This window comes from Carcharhinus amblyrhynchos, chromosome 11, assembly GCF_965287045.1.
Source record: "Carcharhinus amblyrhynchos chromosome 11, sCarAmb.v2.hapA, whole genome shotgun sequence".
Lineage (NCBI taxonomy): Eukaryota > Metazoa > Chordata > Chondrichthyes > Carcharhiniformes > Carcharhinidae > Carcharhinus > Carcharhinus amblyrhynchos.
This window is the reverse complement of record NC_137334.1, coordinates 6,375,931-6,394,327: the sequence shown is the minus strand read 5'-3', so window position 1 is coordinate 6,394,327 and position 18,397 is coordinate 6,375,931. Positions and strand designations below refer to the sequence as shown.

The 18,397-nt window shown below is 42.3% G+C and overlaps 1 protein-coding gene across 1 annotated transcript; it reads left to right on the top strand.

Moving 5' to 3' along the window:
* On the top strand, positions 1–16,513 carry LOC145349650 (speriolin-like protein). Its single transcript, XM_080198170.1, has 4 exons — positions 1–202; positions 4,239–4,619; positions 14,795–14,946; positions 16,190–16,513. The coding sequence occupies exons 1-4, from the start codon at positions 1–3 to the stop codon at positions 16,511–16,513; spliced, it is 1,059 nt and encodes a 352-aa protein (XP_080054296.1).
* Positions 16,514–18,397: the final 1,884 nt, after the last annotated feature.

Here is an 18,397-nt window from a genome sequence, read left to right as displayed (position 1 = left end):
ATGTGCGATGATTCTGAAAAGATTCGCAGAGATAACATGAAATTGACTGCCGAAAACAAAGCATTAAAGCGGCAGATTACCCTCCTTAAAGAAAATGAGGAGTTGCGTAATATGCTGTCTTCTAACTGTGCACCACTGCTTGGATCAAAGTCAAATTGTTTCTCAAATTTTGGTCATTCCAACACAACTGCAGCAACACGTGGTAATTGAATATTTGCTCTCTTTGTGAAGCTATAACAAAAACAACTTGTACTTATATAATACCTTTGATCAAATAAGGTTGAATCTCGGATACCTTCATCCCGTTGATGATGGATACATTGACAATGATGCATCGTATTTTTAATATTAAGACTTGTAAAGCAAAAGTTTTGTTCAACTGTTAGTTTCTGTTTCCAAACTTTTTCTGTAAATTCTCTTCTTATTTTCAATCGACCAAGTGCATGTGCATTGCCCAAATGTTGAGGCTCTGGTGCCAGAGATAAGTCCCATGTTGGTTTTATTAATATTGACAAATTACAAGCAAAGCATCATACTTATATAAGGGCAAAATACTGCACACGCTGGAATCTGAAACAAAAACAAAGTGCTGGAAAATCTCAGCAGGTCTGACAGCATCTGTGAAGAAAGAATAGAGCCAATGTTTCAAGTTAGGATGATCTCTATTCTCTCTCCACAGAACTGTCAGACCTGCTGAGATTTTCCAGTGTTTCTATTTTAGTTTCATGTTTATATATTTACAGTGTATCTATCAGGTAAGCAAACTCCTAACCAATCTGGGTGAGATCTCAGCACAAATACCAAAGGTGCCCAGACGGAAAATGTCAGATGACTTGCTATATATTTAGCAACTTTGAAATTGCCATTCAATCATTGTGTCATGTGCAACCACTATTAATAGATTGCAATGTGGTGTGGCATACTCACTATAAGGTACGTTTTCTGTTTACTCCGTGTCAGTAGATAATTTTAAGTGGTTCTAACTTTGGTGCAATAAATACAGCTGAAATATAAACATGTTAACTCCAAACTAATTGTAATTCTTACACCAATCATTTGACGAGGCAGCACAGTGGTTAGCACTGCTGCCTCGCAGCACCAGGGACCCGGCTTCGATTCCCAGCTTGGGTCACTGCTTGTGCGGAGTTTGCATGTTCTCCCCTTGTCTGCATGGGTTTCCTCCAGGTGCCCCGGTTTCTTCCCACAGTCTGAAAGATGTGCTGGTTAGGTGCATTGGCCATGTTAAATTGTCCATCAGTATACCTGAACAGGCACCGAGGGGATTTCATAGTAACTTCATTGTAGTGTTAGTGTAAGCCTACTTATGAGACTAACAAATAGACTTAAATTCATTATGATTATGACTGATGTTCTGCCTCAATTCCGCTTTCCCACCTGCTCCCCGTATCACTTGAATCCTTGACGGGTCAAAAACCTGTCTGTCTCAACCGTAACACTACTCTAAGATGAAGCTGCCTCAACTCATGAGTAGCGAGTTCAAAAGATTAACAACCCTTTGAGTAAAGCCATTTCTCTTCATCTTGGTCCTAAACGATCATCTCCCTTTTCCTGAGACAGTGCTCCTCTGTTCTAGATTTCACAGCCAGGGGAAATAACCTCACTTAGAATCTTAAATTGCATCCACCACTTCTCCATGCCCTCACCCAGTTTGTGGAGATACTTCTTAGATTTGCATGATATTCACCATTTGTTAATACTCCCAGTTAATTGTTGCACACAAATCTGAACGCTCTTCTCTGAACTTTATCCAATGAATTGATATTATTCTGCTGGTAGAATATTGAGCTCAGTGATAAATATTCCAAATGAAGCCTCGCTCATGCCTTGCTTAAAAAAAAGCAACTTCTTTCGATTGCTAATCAAGAGCTCTTAAGATGCATTTCTACTTGGTTAGTCTGACTGACTGGGTAACAATATAGGTCATTTACACGAGAAAATTAAACTTGCATTTGATGTATGTGAGAAGTTGGTATCCCATATAGGTCTTTTCTAAAGCCACAACTTTTCACCACGTATATTAATGGCTTGGATGAAGGATGGGGTGGCATGTTGGAATATTGGTTAGCACTGCTGCCTCACAGCACCAGGGACCTGGGTTCGATTCCTGGCTTGGGTCACTGTCTGGGTGGAGTTTGCACATTCTCCCCATGTCTGCTTGGGTTTCCTCCCACAGTCCAAAGATGTGCGGGTTAGATTAATTGGCTGTGCTAAATTAACCACAGTGTCAGGAGGATTAGCAGGGGAAATATGTGGGGTTACAGGAATAGGGCCTGGGTGGGATTGTGGTCAGTGCAGACTTGATGGGCCAAATGGCCTCCTTCTGCACTATAGGGATTCTATGATTAAAGAGCTGCATATCCAATTTTGCAGATTATAGGACATTAGGAAGCGCAGTTAAGTGTGTAGTTACAAAGGGGTATCGACAGACTAAGTGACGGGCAAAGCTGTGGCAGGCAAGTTGCCATCTGCTTTAGTTTTGTAAAAGACAAAACAGAATACTTTCTGAAAGATAAGAAACTATAGAGGAATAAGGAGAAATGGAGTTTCCATGTACCCAAATCACACAAAGCAGAGATACAAAAAGTAAGCAAAAATCTCAGGACAATGGAATAGAAAGAGAAGGAAGTTGTTTTTCAGTTGCATGGATTTCTGGTTAGATCCTGATCTGGAGTAACACCTTTAGTTCAAGGCAGTGCACTGATGGAAGGAGTTTTTGGTCTTGAAATGTACTTTCATCAGAAAGATATTGGGGCTTCAAAGGTAAAAATATAAGCGAATCATGGAACAAGCTCAAAGTGCTGCTGAATGTTAACCACTAAAAATAACCAATCAATTTGAGTTTATGGCTGATGGTATAAATGAGAAGCATCTCAAGAGCATTTTGATTATTTGTTATTCCAGCCTCATTTGGAATATTGTGTTCAATTTTAGGCAAAGGGTACTCTGGGCGCAGCTTCAGAGAACAGCAGCAAGGAAGATTCCACATCGCCACGTGCCAAGCTATGTAGAGAGACATGCAGAACTGAACTATTCATCGGCTTAAAAAATTGAGAGAATGCTGATAAGAATTAATAATGTACATAAATATTACTTAAGCTTAAGGGTATTTAAAAAACCATGAAGATAGTAGTAGCAAACCTGAAGCTAGTATTGAAATTTTGTGGCTCGCGCTACTTAACTTCTGTCAGCACAATATAAATTCACAAAGCAACACTTAATTGTTTCCCTCACCAGTGCTGTTTTTTATGTGCGTTGTGTTGGTTAAAATCCTCACGTCAACTATGACTGAAAGAGTGGTGGAAGCAAATTCAATGATAACTTACAAAATTGAATTGGACAAATGATTAGGAAGGAAAAAATAGGGCTTTGGAGAAAACGCAAAAGAGTGAAACCAACTGGCTAATTCTGGCATTGGGTTAGTATGGCCCTGATGGGTCAATAGGCTTTACTTTACTGTAAGATCCTATTAAACTGTCAGTAAGATCTCATGTCACTTGGTATCTGTCTGCATTTGGGTGTTCATTTAATTGGCAGTGGGTAGATTTTATGAGGAAATTAAGACTGAAGAATTTTCACTCTGTCAACATCATGGTTTCCCAGATCAAACATTGACACTAGTCAAATGAAGGCCGTAGCTTCCTATGTACAGACCAGCAGTACAACAAATAACTGATATTTACATAGTCTCTTTAGCATAAGAAAACATCCTAAGCTACTAACCTGCCAGACCCAAATCTTGTGTCATGTAACATTATTGAAGCTACAATCATGCAGGGACTGAACTTCTGGTACTTGATTGTATTTTCTCTAATCCACACCATGCGATTGTAATGTGAGCAGAGTTTCTTTGGTATGACTTGTTGGGAGTGGATAGGTTCAAAATGAAAGAGAAGTGGAGAGGTCTGACTGAACTCTTTCGATCTGTGGTCCCTTGAGATTGTTGGGACCACTGCTGTTGAGAGGAGCAAGAATTCCATTGTTGGTTCCTCCTGAAATCTGCTGATGTGTTTGTGAGTTTACCCTCATTTTTATAACATTGGGTCCACTTAAGACAACTTCAATAAAACAAGTCTAAGATGTCTAAGGTGTTGGTGATTAATTTGACAACTGCAAGTGTTGCACAATGACTTGTACATAGAGAAACAGCAATTTAAGACAGGGGATTGATTTTTTTTCTCACTTGTAAGTTGATAATATTTATTATTGACTTTGTTTAGCTTCCACATTGTGCAGTACACCAGAGCAGAACAGCCCAGGTGAATTGCAGGACCATCACAACCGGCAGCCAAGCCCCACCCTGGAAAACCTGCTCACTCTTTCATTATCCGAAGATTCGCACTCAATGAACTTCAGCACCTCTCTCAGTGGAGCCCAGCCAACAAAAATCTCCAGTTACTGTCGATCCACCGAGCTTTTTGAAGCCAGTACTCCGGATTCCTCAGGTAGCACACAAGATGAGGACGTCAACAAACAGCTCATCGATTCCGAGGCTAAGCCCACAGCTAAGAAGATCTGGTTTTCAGAAACAGCCACATCGGATGATTCTAAGAAACTGTTCCTCGAGGAAGGGAACAAAACGCGAGTGTTCTATGTGAATGGTGAGTAATTGCTCATGGAATTGAGTGAGGATTTGTGTCAGTACTGGTGTCCCTGAAAAAAAAAGTGGCTTTCTTTGTAACAGCTCTGATCATAGCACAACACAAATGAGAGGCAATGAATGGAAACAGGCTTCCTTCTGGGAATACTTTCCAATCTATCAACCTCAGCTTATTCTAACTCATACCAAGTCTCATTTATCACCCCAGGCTCACTAACTGCAGGTCGAGCAATATATCAAATTTAAAATTCTCATCTTTACCTTAAAGTCCCTCCGTGTTTTTTTTCGCTGTCTTTATAACTTATTCCAGCTTTACAATTCACCAAGATCTCTGTCCTTCCAACTTTGACCTGTTTTGCAATAAGAACATAAGAAATAGGAGCAGGAGTAGGCCATCCAGCCCTTCGAGCCTGCCCCGCCATTCAATAAGATCATGGCTGATCTGTCGCTGCTCAGTTCCACTTTCCTGCCCTCTCCCCATAACCCTTAATCCCCTCTCCTATCAAAAACCCATCAACCCGCGTCTTAAAAATATTTAGCGAGGCAGCCTCCACCACTTCAACGGGCAGAGAATTCCAGAGATTCACCACCCTTTGAGTGAAGAAGTTCCTCCTCAACTCCGTTCTAAACCGCCCCCCTTTTATCTTGAGGCTGTGCCCCCTAGTCCTATTGTCTTTTTTGAGCGGGAAGAGTCTTTCCACCTCTATCCTATCCATCCCATTCATCATCTTATACGTTTCAATGAGATCTCCTCTCATTCTTCTAAACTCTAACGAGTACAAGCCCAGTTTATTCAACCTCTCCTCATAGCTCAACCCTTTCAACTCCGGTATCAGCCTAGTAAACCTCCTCTGCACTCCCTCCAAGGCCAAAATATCTTTGCGCAGGTGCGGCGCCCAAAAATGCACACAGTACTCCAGTTGCGGCCTCACCAATGCCCTATACAGCTGCAGCAAGACCTCCCTACTTTTATATTCAATCCCCTTCGCTATGAAGGCCAGCATCCCATTCGCCTTCCTGACCACCTGCTGCACCTGCAAGCTGGGTTTTAGCGACTCATGCACAAGGACCCCGAGGTCCCTCTGCACCGTCGCCTGCTGCAGTTTTTCGCCTCGTAAATAATAGTCCTTCCTACCATTTTTCCTACCAAAGTGGACCACCTCACACTTGCCAACATTAAATTCCATTTGCCATTTCCTGGCCCATTCGCCCAGCCTATCTAGATCCTTCTGCAGACTCTCCACACCCTCCGCACAATTTGCCGTTCCCCCAATCTTGGTGTCATCAGCAAATTTCGACACTCTACACTCGGTTCCCTCCTCCAGATCATCTATATAAATGGTAAAAAGCTGAGGCCCCAGCACCGACCCCTGGGGCACTCCACTAGTCACCATCCGCCAATCCGAATAGCACCCGTTGACTCCCACTCTCTGCCTCCTATTTGACAACCAATCCTCTATCCACGCTAACACCCTACCCCCAACTCCATGTCCCTCGACCTTCTGCAATAACCTCTTGTGAGGCACTTTGTCAAGCGCTTTCTGAAAATCTAGAAAGACCACATCCACCGGCTCTCCTCTATCCACCGCCCTAGACACATCCTCATAGAACTCCAGTAAATTTGTCAGACACGACTTCCCTTTAATGAAACCGTGCTGCGTCTGCTCTATCAATCCCTATTTTAATCTCATTTTAAACTTTTCAAGCCCTAAGCCCTGGAGTTTACAGAATCATAGAAGGTTATGGCACAGAAAGAGACCACTTGGCCCATCATATCTGCTGCCAGCTGAAAAATGAGCCAAGTGGCCTAACCGCATTTCATGGCATTAGCCCTGCAGATTATGGCGTTGAAGTGTATATCTCGACACATGATAAGTGAGTTTAGGATCTCTGCCTCAACTACCCTTTCAGGCAGTGATTTCCAGACCTTACTGCCCTCTGGGTGAAAAGTCTTTTCCTCATCGCTCCTCTAACTTTTCTGCCAATCACTTTAAATCTATACCCCCTAGTCACTGAGCTTTCTGCTAAGGCCCTTCCCATCCACTCTACCCAGACCCTTCACAATTTTGTAGATCTCAATCAGATGTCCCCTCAGCCTCCTCTGTATCAAGGAGAACTATCCCACACTATCCATTCTTCACTCATTACTGCAATTTTCCAATTGTGGCAACATCCTCCTAAAATCCTCTCTAATGCAATTGCATCCTTTCTATAACAAGGTGACCAGAACTGCACATAGTGCTCAAATTGTGACACGATTAATGTTTTGTACAGTTTCAGCATCACCGCCCTGCCATTATATTCTAACAAATGAAAGGATTCCATAAGCCGCCTTAATATCTTGTCAATCTATCTTGTGACCTTCAAGGATTTGTGAACATCAACTCCATTCACTTCCTCTACAACTCCTCCAAATGCCTCATCTCCCACTTTGTTGGGTTAAATTCCACTTGCCACTTTTCTGCCAACCTGACCAGGAATTTCCTCACTAAATTTATCTCCTTCTGTAACCAGTTTATATTCCTAAAGGCTATCCTCAAAAACTATTTATTTGACCTAGAAAATAGTAGTAAGTTATCAAAAGTAATAGAGTTTATTAATTAGAAATTTTAATTAAGAAAAATAAATTAGTTAACATAATTAATTAACTGACAATGGCACAAGAAAGTATTCAGGCAGTGGGTGGAAGGGTGGAGAGAGTTAAAAGGATTGTACTGAAAGTAAGGGATAGTCAGAAGAAGAGACACAGTTCTCTGCAGGTGAGAAATAAGTTTAGAAAGCGCTGTAACCTGCCCACAGCCAGGCTTTGGGACACTTGGGGCTGGAGAGAAAGGAGGGGGAGGATCCAGCTGTCATGGTCCACACTTGTTCCAATGACAGACATAGGGTTAAGAAAGAGGCTTTGCTTGCAGAGTATGTGCAACTCGGGACTAAATTAAAAAGCACTAAGGTTAGAACCTTTGGATTATTATCTGAGCTGTGAGCAAACGGACATAGGGTAAATAAGATTAGAGAGATGAATATGTGGCTGAAAGATTGGTGTGGGAGAAATGGGTTTGGATTCCCAGAGGACTGGCACCAGTACTGGGGAAAGTGGGAATTGTACCATGGGCTTCACCAGAACCGTGTCCTGGTGAGTCACATAACTATGGAGGTAGAGGGAGAGAGAGGGCTTTAAATTAAATAGTGGGGACGGAAGGGATTTGTGAGAGGAGATGTAGCAAATCAAATTAACAAATTACTAGAACGGTAGCAACTTGAATAAAGGCAACCAGAGAATGGCCGGAAGCACAAATTTAAGAGTGCAACAGAGATAGCAGATTTTACAGCAGCTTCAGCAGCAAGTTGTCTGTCTTTTCAACTGAGAAGACTCTCCCTAAGAAGGGAAAATACCATTAGAATGAGGACATTGTAGATGAGTAAAAGGAGGACATTTGACTCATTGTGCTCTATGAAAAGCTGTCCAATTAATTGAACTTCCTACCCTTTCAGTTAGCCCTACAAGTTTCTCTCATTAAGGTATTTATCCGTTCTTTCGGGCATACATTCCTGACCATCCTCACTTGCTGCAGAATTTGATAGGTTGAGGGAGCTCGGTCTTTTCTCCCTGGAGAGACGAGGGTTGAGAGGTGACCTGATAGAGGTTTATAAGATGTTGAGAGATATACGTAGGGTGGATTCTCGGAGGCTATTTCCCAGGGCTGAAATGGTCGCGACGAGAGGACACAGGTTTAAGGTGCTGAGGAGTAGGTACAGAGATGTCAGGGGTAAGTTTTTCAGTCAGAGGGTGGTGAGTGAGTGGAATCGCCTGCCATCGGTGGTGGTGGAGGCGAACTCGTTGGGGTCTTTTAAGAGACTTCTGGATGCGTACATGGGATTGAGGGTTATAGATAGGCCTGGTAGGTAGGGATATGATTGGTGCAACTCATGGGCCGAAGGGTCTGTTTGTGCTGTAGTGTTCTATGTTCTATAAAAATATTCCCCTCATTTCGCATCCAGCTCTTTTGTCAATTGTCTTCAACCCAAGTCCTTTGATTATTAACCCTGCTTCCAGTAGAAAGAAGTTTCTTTCTATCTACTCTATTAATGCTTTCATCATTTTGAATCTCTCTTTAACCTTTTCTGCTCTAAGTCTCTCCACCTAACTGAAGCCTCAAACCCTTGGGATCAGTCTAATAAATGTCGGCACTAACTATCTTTGTGGTTTTGACATGTTTCTTGAAGAATGGTACCCAGAAGTGGACACACTACTCCATCAGAGGCCTAATCATTGTTTAATAAAGGTTTAACCTAACTTCCTCATTAATTAGGTAATAAAGCTCGGGATTCTGTGTAATGATCCCCATGGGGAAACTGTAAACAAAATAATCAAATTTACTGAACGATGCTTAAATGAAGAAATTACTACTAAAATTTCATTTTGTAACTTTTGACACAGAATCAGAACTAATACCAGTTACATGTAATTTAATAAATGACACTTGAAATAAAAAGGTAAATTTCAATTCAGGTAGTCAATACAACAAGGATATGTCTTACACAACCATTAGCACTCACGTCATTCACCACAAAATTTATTTATGCAGGTTAGATCAGAGGTCCTGTCCAACAACAACACTGAATTTCACGGGTATGATTATCACATCTAGGCATATTTCTGTAAACCTTCCCTCGGGTTACAACAGTCCTAATGGTGTTACTTTCCAAGTTACTTCGCAATAAAACACCAATTCATGATTTGGACAATTCTCAGCAGCATTTCCAAGCTATTCACACGGTTTTCCAAGATGTAGACCTTTTCATCCAACTTGCACAGGACGTCCAAGAACTTTTATGATGCCGACAGCTCCATTGCTGATCCCACCTTTTAAACATCCCTTCGTGGCACCCCATCACCTATCATAGCACAGACCACTCAACCGAAACTCTGCCCCACCCCACCCCCAGTCCTCCCAAACAAGAAGTCACCCTCACTGATGCTGTGTGGCTGGGAGGAGCTGCCAATCACTTTGCAGTTTATGATGACCCTGTCACACCGGTCTGCTTGGTCTCCAGAGGCAGAGCAATTTGTTCATAGGGGATGATTGCAAAATTAATTTTTCATTAATCTTTAGAATTATTTATTGATTTGTCAAATCACCAGCAAAGGCGACCGGGATATGAATTGTATATTTAATACTTACGATGCGCCTATTACCAGGGACTGATGTGTAGATTTACGGAAATGATGGCTGGAATTCTCCAGCCAGGAAGTGGTTCGTGCCCCACTGCAACTGCAAGCGAGGACAGAGAATTTGGCGCTCAGTTAAATCTCTGTTCACTGCAGCAGGACCACAGAATCCCACTGCTGTGAACGGCCAGAAAATTCTGGCTGATATTTAATGATCGGTTTAGCTCAGTTGGTTGAACGGGGCTGGTGAGTGATGCAGGACGACATCAACAGCGTGGGTTCAATTTCTGTACCAGCTGAGGTTATTCAAAAAGGCCCTGCCTGCTCATCCTTGCCCCTCACTGGAGGTGTGGTGGTCCTCAGGTTACATCACCACCAGTCAGCTCTCCCCATCAAAGAGGAAAGGAAGTCTTTGGTCATCTGGGATAATGGAGACTTTATCTTACCTTATTTAATGATAATTGATAAACGCTCTTAAGTGCAATCCTGTTGCATGTTAATACAATCTGCTCAGAACTTTCGAAAATCTGCTGGCCTTACTTCCAGGTCAAGGGTCACCAGGTCACGTGGACCAGTATTTCTTTATGGCCCAGATCTTCCAGTCTCTGAATCGCCAGGAGACTGGAGTCCCTCAAGATAAGTGTTGGGATCCCCCAGGCACTACACTGACTGTGGGGATTTCCTGGGAAGTTTAAATTTCTGATGGTAATTCCACTGCTCCCTGAAATCCTTCCAGAAAAAAATCTCCAACTCTTGAGTTAGACTCAGAGACTTTAGACAGATCTGACAGATTGGATCATTACTCAGGAAATGTTAGACAGAGAAATTCTCTCTATTTCCTGGGTAAGTATACAACTGACCCTCCCATCACTCACCTTGACCTTACACTGACTCTTCCTCTAACTCTCCCAGCCGCCCTCCAACCCATCCAACTCACCCCCCGCTTTCCCAACTCTCCCCTGAATTGACGAGTCCATCACCCAACTTCCCCTCGACCCGTTCTCACTGTCCTGCCACCCTACCCACCTGCCAAGCTACCATCTTACCCACCTGAAACCCTACCCACCCACCATTGTACCCACCTACAGCCCAATCAACTCACCACCCTACCAATCCACCATCCTGCCCAGCTACTCACCTACCACCCTAGTACCTTGCCTACCTGTCACCCTACCACCATACCCACTTAACTTCACCCATTTGCTACCCGACCACCTTACCTGCCACCCGCAGCCCACTGCCACCCTATCTGCCTCACAAATCCGTCACCCTACTCCTTTATTCACTTAGCCTCACCCACCTGTCACCCTATTCGAATGAGTACGATTTGGTGGCCATTACAGAGCCATGGTTGCAGGATGGTCACGACTGAGAGTTAAATATCCAGGGGTATCAGACTGTTTGGAGAGACTGACAGGAAGATAAGGGAGGTGGTGTAGCTCTGATATCTGATATGATATCAGGGCGGTAGTGAGAGATGATATTGGTTCTATGAAAAATGGTTGAATCCATTTGGGTGGAAATTAGAAATAGTAAGGAGAAAAAGTCACTGTAGGCGTAGTCTATAGGCCACCAAATAATGACATTGTGGTAGGGCAAGAAATAAACAAAGAAATAACTGATGCATGTAAAAATGGTACAGCAATTATCATGGGGGATTTTAATCTACATATCAATTGGTCAAACCAGGTCAGTCAAGGCAACTTTGAGGAGGAGTTCATAGAATGTATCCATGATAGCTTCCTTGAACAGTATGTAATGGAATTGACAAGGGAGCAAGCTATCCTAGATCTGGTCCTGTGTAATGAGATGGGAATAATTAATGATATTGCAGTTAGGGATCCTCTTGGAAGAAACAATCACAGTATGGTTGAATTTAAAATACAGATGGAGTGTGAGTGGTATTGAATTTTACCTTCTCCCTCATCCCTTTATAATCTCCTTTGTTTAAGCACAAGACACTGGTATTGGATTTTACCTTGTGTCTTGTGCTGAAACAAAGGAGATTATAAAGGGATGAGGGAGAAGTTGGCGAAGGTAGACAGGGAGCAAAAACTTTATGGTGGGACAATTGAGGAACAGTGAAGGACTTTCAAAGCGATCTTTCACAGTGCTCAGCAAAAATATATACCAGTGATAAGGAAGGACTGTTTAAAAAAAGAGATAATCAGCCATGGATATCTAAGGAAATAGAGGAGGGTATCAAATTCAAAGAAAATGCATACAAAGTGGCAAAGATTAGTGGGAACCCAGAGGATTGGGAAATCTTTAAAGTTCAGCAGAAAGCCATAAAAAAGCTATAAAGAAAAGTAAGATGGATTAAAAGATGAACTAGCTCAGAATATAAAAACAGATAGCAAAAGATTCTACAAATATATAAAACAGAGTGGCAAAAGTAAACATTGGTCCTTTAGAGGACAAGGGGGATGTAATAGCTGGAAGTGAGAAAATGGCTGAGGCATTGAACAGGTATTTTGTGTCAGTCTTCACAGTGGAAGACACTAATAACATGCCAAAAATTAATGACAGGCTACGGCAGGTGTGAACTTAGAAACTATCATTATCACGAAAGAGGTAGTGTTGGGCAAGCTAATAGGGCTAAAGGTAGACAAGTCTCCTGGTCCTGATGGAATGCATCCCAGGGTACTAAAAGAGATGGTGGGAGAAATAGCAAATGCGCTAGTGGTAATTTACCAAAATTCGCTGGACTCTGGGGTGGTTCCCGCAGATTGGAAAACAGCAAATATGACGCCACTGTTTAAAAAAGGCGGTAGACAAAAGGTGGGTAACTATAGGCTGGTTAACTTAACTTCTGTGGTAGGGAAAATGCTTGAATCTACCATCAAGGAAGAAATAGCGAGACATCTGGTTATAAATTGTCCCATTGGTAAGACGCAGCATGGGTTCATGAAGCTCAGGTCATGTTTGATTAATTTGGTGGAATGCTTTGAGAACATTACATGTGCAGTGGACAATGGGGAACCTGTGGATGTGGTGTATCTGGATTTCCAGAAGGCATTTGACAAGATGCCACACCAAAGACTGCTACATAAGCTAAAGGTGCACTATGTTACGGGAAATGTATTAACATGGATAGAAGATTGGTTAACTAACAGAAAGCAAAGGGTGGGGGTAAATGGGTGGTTCTCTGGTTGATGATCAGTGACTAGTGGTGTGCCTCAGGGATCAATTGTTGGGACCACAATTGTTTACGATTTACATAGATAATTTGGAGTTGGGAACCAAGTGTAGTGTATCAAAAGTTACAGATGACATTAAGATGGGCGGAAGAGCAAAGTGCGCAGAGGATGCTGAAAGTCTGCGAAGGGATATAGATAATCTAAGTGAGTGGGCAAGGGTCTGGCAGATGGAGTACAATGTTGATAAATGTGAGTCCATTCATTTTGGTAGGAATAACAGCAAAATGGACTATTATTTAAATGGTAAAAAATTGCAGCATGCTGCTGTGCAGAGGGACCTGGGTGTCCTTGTGCAGGAATCTCAAGTTGGTTCGCAGGTACAGCAGGTAACTAAGAAGGCAAATGGAATTTTATCTTTCGTTGCTAGAGGGATGGAGTTTAAAAACAAAGAGACTATGTTGCAGCTGTATAAGTTGCTGGTGAGGCCACACCTGGAATACTGTGTACAGTTTTGGTCTCCTTGCTTGAGAAAGGATACACTGGCACTGGAGTGGGTGCAGAGGAGATTCACTAGGTTGATTCCGGGAGTTGAGAGGGTTGGCTTATGAGGAGAGACTGAGTAGACTGGGGCTATACTCATTGGAATTCAGAAGAATGAGGGGGAGATCTTATAGAAACATGTAAGATTATGAAGGGAATAGATAAGATAGAAGCAGGGAAGTTGTTTCCACTGGTGGGTGGAACTAGGGGGCATGGCCTCAAAATAAGGGGAAGCAGATTTAGGACTGAGTTGAGGAGGAACTTCTTCACACAAAGGGTTGTGAATCTGTGGAATTCCCTGCCCAGTGAAGCAGTTGAGGCTACCTCATTGGATGTTTTTAAGGCAATGATAGATACATTTTTGAACAGTAAAGGAATTAAGGGTTATGGTGAACGGGTGGGTAAGTGGAGCTGAGTCCACACAAAGATCAGCCATGATCTTATTGAATGGTGGAGCAGGCTTGAGGGGCCAGATGGCCTACTCCTGCTCCTAGTTCTTATGTTCTTATTCCCTTACCCACTTAGACTCACCCACTTGTCAGCCTACACCCTTACCCCCACTTAGCCTAACCACCTGTCATCCTACACCCTTACCCACCTAGCTTCATCCGCCTGTCACTCTCCTCCCTTACTCGCACATAGCCTTACCCACTTACACATTCATCCATTCACTCAGACACTCATTCATGGACAGACTGAAAAGCTGTTTAAGTGTTTCACCTTCTCAATGTGTTAGTGAACACTTACCAGAATATGGCAGTGCCTGCTGTCAGAGTGGGACGCGCCTTACCTTTCCCTGATAATCCAGCATCACGAGGAAGCATTGATTGATGGTAAGCTCCACATCTGTGAAGATACCGGAATTGAAAGTCCCAGCCTGAAATATGGAGTATTGGCACGGTGCAGTGGCAATCCAACAGTAATGGTCACTCAGGAGGTCTGGTCAATATCCAAGAAAATTCCAACTGATCTTCTAATTTCTTACAACTCCTTTGCAAGTATCCTTCAAAAGCAATTGCAGATTCTATTGAGACTTTTACAAAACTACAATTTTTTTTACTGTACTGCTTTCAGGTCAAAGGTCATCACACCTGTATCTTCTCAAAACTTGTGTTTATAAACTCCAGATCTCTCCGTTCCTACACCCTCTTTAAAATTATCTCGCCTCATTCTCCTTACCAAAATGCATCACTTCACACTGCTCTGCAAAGTCTCTATGAATCCAGGACAAAGCAGTCAGAAGCATACTGTCTGCATCCTCCTGTTGCTGTCCACCTCACTGTAACGACCTCATCTGATGCACATTTTTAATACATGATCTTTCAGAGATGGATTCTTTCTCCAATATGGAAAAGAACAGCCGTGTGATTGGTGAGATAGCATTCCAACTTGATCGGAGGATCCTGGCGCATGTGTTCCCGGGATTAACCAGGCTCTACGGATACACAGTATCCAACATCCCATCAAAAATCAAACAGGTATGACTTCAATCCTTTCCTTTTGTGTTGTATCCTCTAAACAAGATTAGAAACTGATTGAATTAAATGGGAACTTAATGTAGAATGAGCATAATGGGAGTATTTTGTTTAGAAATCTACTTTAATTAAGTTGAAGTATATTTTTTTTAATTCATTTTTGGGAAGTGGGCATCATTGGCTAGACCAGTATTTATTGCCCATCCCTAGCAATTGCCCTTCAGAGGATGGTGGTGAGCTGCCTTCTTGAACCTCCCTGAGATTTAAGTGTATCCACAGTGATGTTATGGAGGGAATTCCAGGATTTTTACTCTGCGACAGGGGAGGAACAATGATATATCTCCAAGTGAGTGACTTGGAGGACAGCCTCTAGGTTGTGGTGTTCCCCAGATATCTGCTGCTCTTGTTCTTCTAGATGGTAGTGGTCGTGCGTTTCGAAGGTATTGCCTCAGAAGTTTGGTGAGTTCCTGCAGTGCATCTTGTAGATGGTACACATGGCTGCTACTGTTCGTTAGTGATGGAGAGAAATGTTTGTGGAAAAGGTTGCACTCGAGTGGACTGCTTTGTCCTGAATGGTGTCAAGTCTCTTCAGCGTTGTTGGAGTTGCACTCATCCAGGCAAAGTGGACACTATTCCATCACATTCCTGACTTGTGCCTTGTAGATAGCAGACAGGCTTTCAGGAGTCAGGAGATGAGTTACTCACAGGAGGATTCCTAGCCTCTGATCTGCTATTGTAGCCACAGCATTTGCATGGCTCACCCTGTTCAGTTTATGGTCAATGGTAATCCCTAGGATGTTGATAGTGGGGGATTCAGCAGTGGTAATGCCATTGAATGTCATGGAATGATGGTTTGATCCTCTCTTGTGGAGACTGCCATTGTCTGGCACCTCTATGGCACAAATGTTCCTTTTAGGGAAGGAAATCCACTGTCTTTACCTGATCTGGCTTACATGTAACTCGAGACCCACAGCAATGTGGTTGACTTTTAACTACCACCTGGCAAGCCATTCAGTTCAAGGGCAAATAGGGGTGGACAATAACTGTTGCCTTGCAGGCAAAGCCCACGTCCCATGACAGATCAAAGGAGAAAAAACAGCATTAGCTTCTTGCATTCTCCTAGAGACGCACTGAGGGTGATTTTGACTTTATTAAATAGTTTGAAAAGGGTGATAGAATCTCAATTATTAAATGTACATCTCTCCAGATGCTTTTATTTCTATTTGACTGCTTGCATTTCTTACAGAATTCCATTAATCCCATGGATGGAACGGTAGATAAGCAGAAATGGAGGGAAATGACCCAGACTTACACAGCCTTATTAGCAAAACTCGAAAAACTCAACTACAATACTGATATCCACACTGGCTTCAGTGAGTTCCTGGTCAACACCTATGGAATTCTCAAACAGCGGCCAAATGCTTACACCAATATCACCTACAATCCCATCATCCTGCGGAAACTCGTCATTGACATGGTTCCTGCCAAGTTCCTTCGAGACACACTGGTTCTGCTGAACTGTCTGTGCGAGCTATCCCGCAATGACAAAAAGCCACTGTTTCCATGGTGACCACCACTGTATCTCCTATCATTCAGAGTTCACAAGATAAAAAAACATTTATCTTCCTTTGGGGGGGGGGGGGGGGAGGGGTGGGGGGTGGAAAAATGTTGAAATCGATTCCTGAAGGTGCTGATGATCACGATTTATTCTACTGTATGTGGACCCAGCACTTTAAAGAACTGAAAATATTTATAAATAAATCTATGTAACATTTAGAAAGAAAATTAAAATAGAATTAGAGTAGACCAGATAATATGATAGAATCCTTTGTCAAGGTGGATAATGATGTAGCTGATTCTGAGACCAGGGTCCTGAATCTCAGTAAAGGTAAGTATGATGGTATGAGGCATGAGTTGGCTATGATGGACTGGGAAACATCACTGAAAGAAAGGACCAGTGGACAGGCAATGGAAAGCATTTAAAGAACAAATAGGTGAACTCCAAAAGTTGCTTATTTCTGTTTGGCACAAGAGTGATAAGGGAATTGTGGCCAAACCATGGTTTACAAGAGAAATTAGAGATAGTATTAGATTCAAAGAAGCAGCATACATATTGGCGAGAAAAAGCAATAAATAGACTTCAGGATTGGGAGCAGTTTAAAATTAAACAAAGGATTAAGATGGGGAAAACAGAAATGAAAGTAAAGCTGGCGGGAAATATAAAAAACTGACTGTAAAAGCTTTTATTGGTATGTATAGAGAAAAAGATTGAGAAAAACGCATATAGGCCCTTTACATTCAGAAAGGGGAGAATTCATAACGGAAAGCAAAGAAATGGCTGAGGAGCTAAATTTATACTTTGCTTCTGCCTTCACAAAGGAAGAGATGAATAATGTACTAGAAGTTCTGAAAGAAACAAGTTTTAATGAGAAGCTGAAGGAAGTCAGTATTAGTGAGAAATGGCTTTGAGGAAACTGATGGTGTTGAATATTGATATATCTCCAGGGTTCGATAACCTTCATCCCACTTAAGGAAGTGGCCCTGGAAATAAGAGATCCATTTTCCCAAATTCTCTGGACTAGTTCCTACAGATTGGAGGATAGCTAATGTAAGCCCGTTATTCAAAAAAGGCAGCAGAGAGAAAGCAGGGAACTATAGACCAGTGACCCTAACATCAATACTGGGGAACAAAAACAGAAAATGCTGGAAAAGCTCAGCAGGTCTGACAGCATGGGGTCATCCTATCTCGAAACATTGGCTTTATTCTCTCTTCACAGATGCTGTCAGACCTGCTGAGATTTTTCCATCATTTTCTGTTTTTGTTTCAGATTCCAACATCCACAGTATTTTGCCTTTATGCTGGTACTGGGGAAATTGCTAGAGTCCATTATCAAGGATTTCATTGTTCAGCATTTGGAAGGCAGTGGTATAATCAGAGAAAGCCAGCATGGATTTACAAAGGGGGAAATCATGCTAAAGAAATCAAGTGATATGGGGGAAAGGCGGATCAGGATATTGAATTTGTTGAATCAGCCATGAACAAAATGAATAATGGAGCAGGTGCACGGGGCTGAATGGCCTATTCCTGCTTCTAATTTAGATGTTCCTAAACGAATGGCTTATGGTAAATCTTTTTGAATCTTGAGAGGGTGTAAATTGAATGAAGCCATTCATTTCTGGACATGATCAATCAAGCAGCTTATCAGGAAGACCCAGGTATTGAGAAGGGGATATAGTGGGTTTTATTCAATATTTCTTTGTCTCTTTTGGGGCCCAAGCCTTTTCTCACAGAGCACGTAACCAAATCTTTATACTCCATTACTTCATCCATCTCTGTGTCTCTTGGTTATCACAGTAAGAAGTCTCACAACACCAGGTTAAATTCCAGTAAGTTTATTTGGTAGCACAAGCCACAAGCTTTCGGAGCGCTGCCCCTTCATCAGGTAAGTGAGAG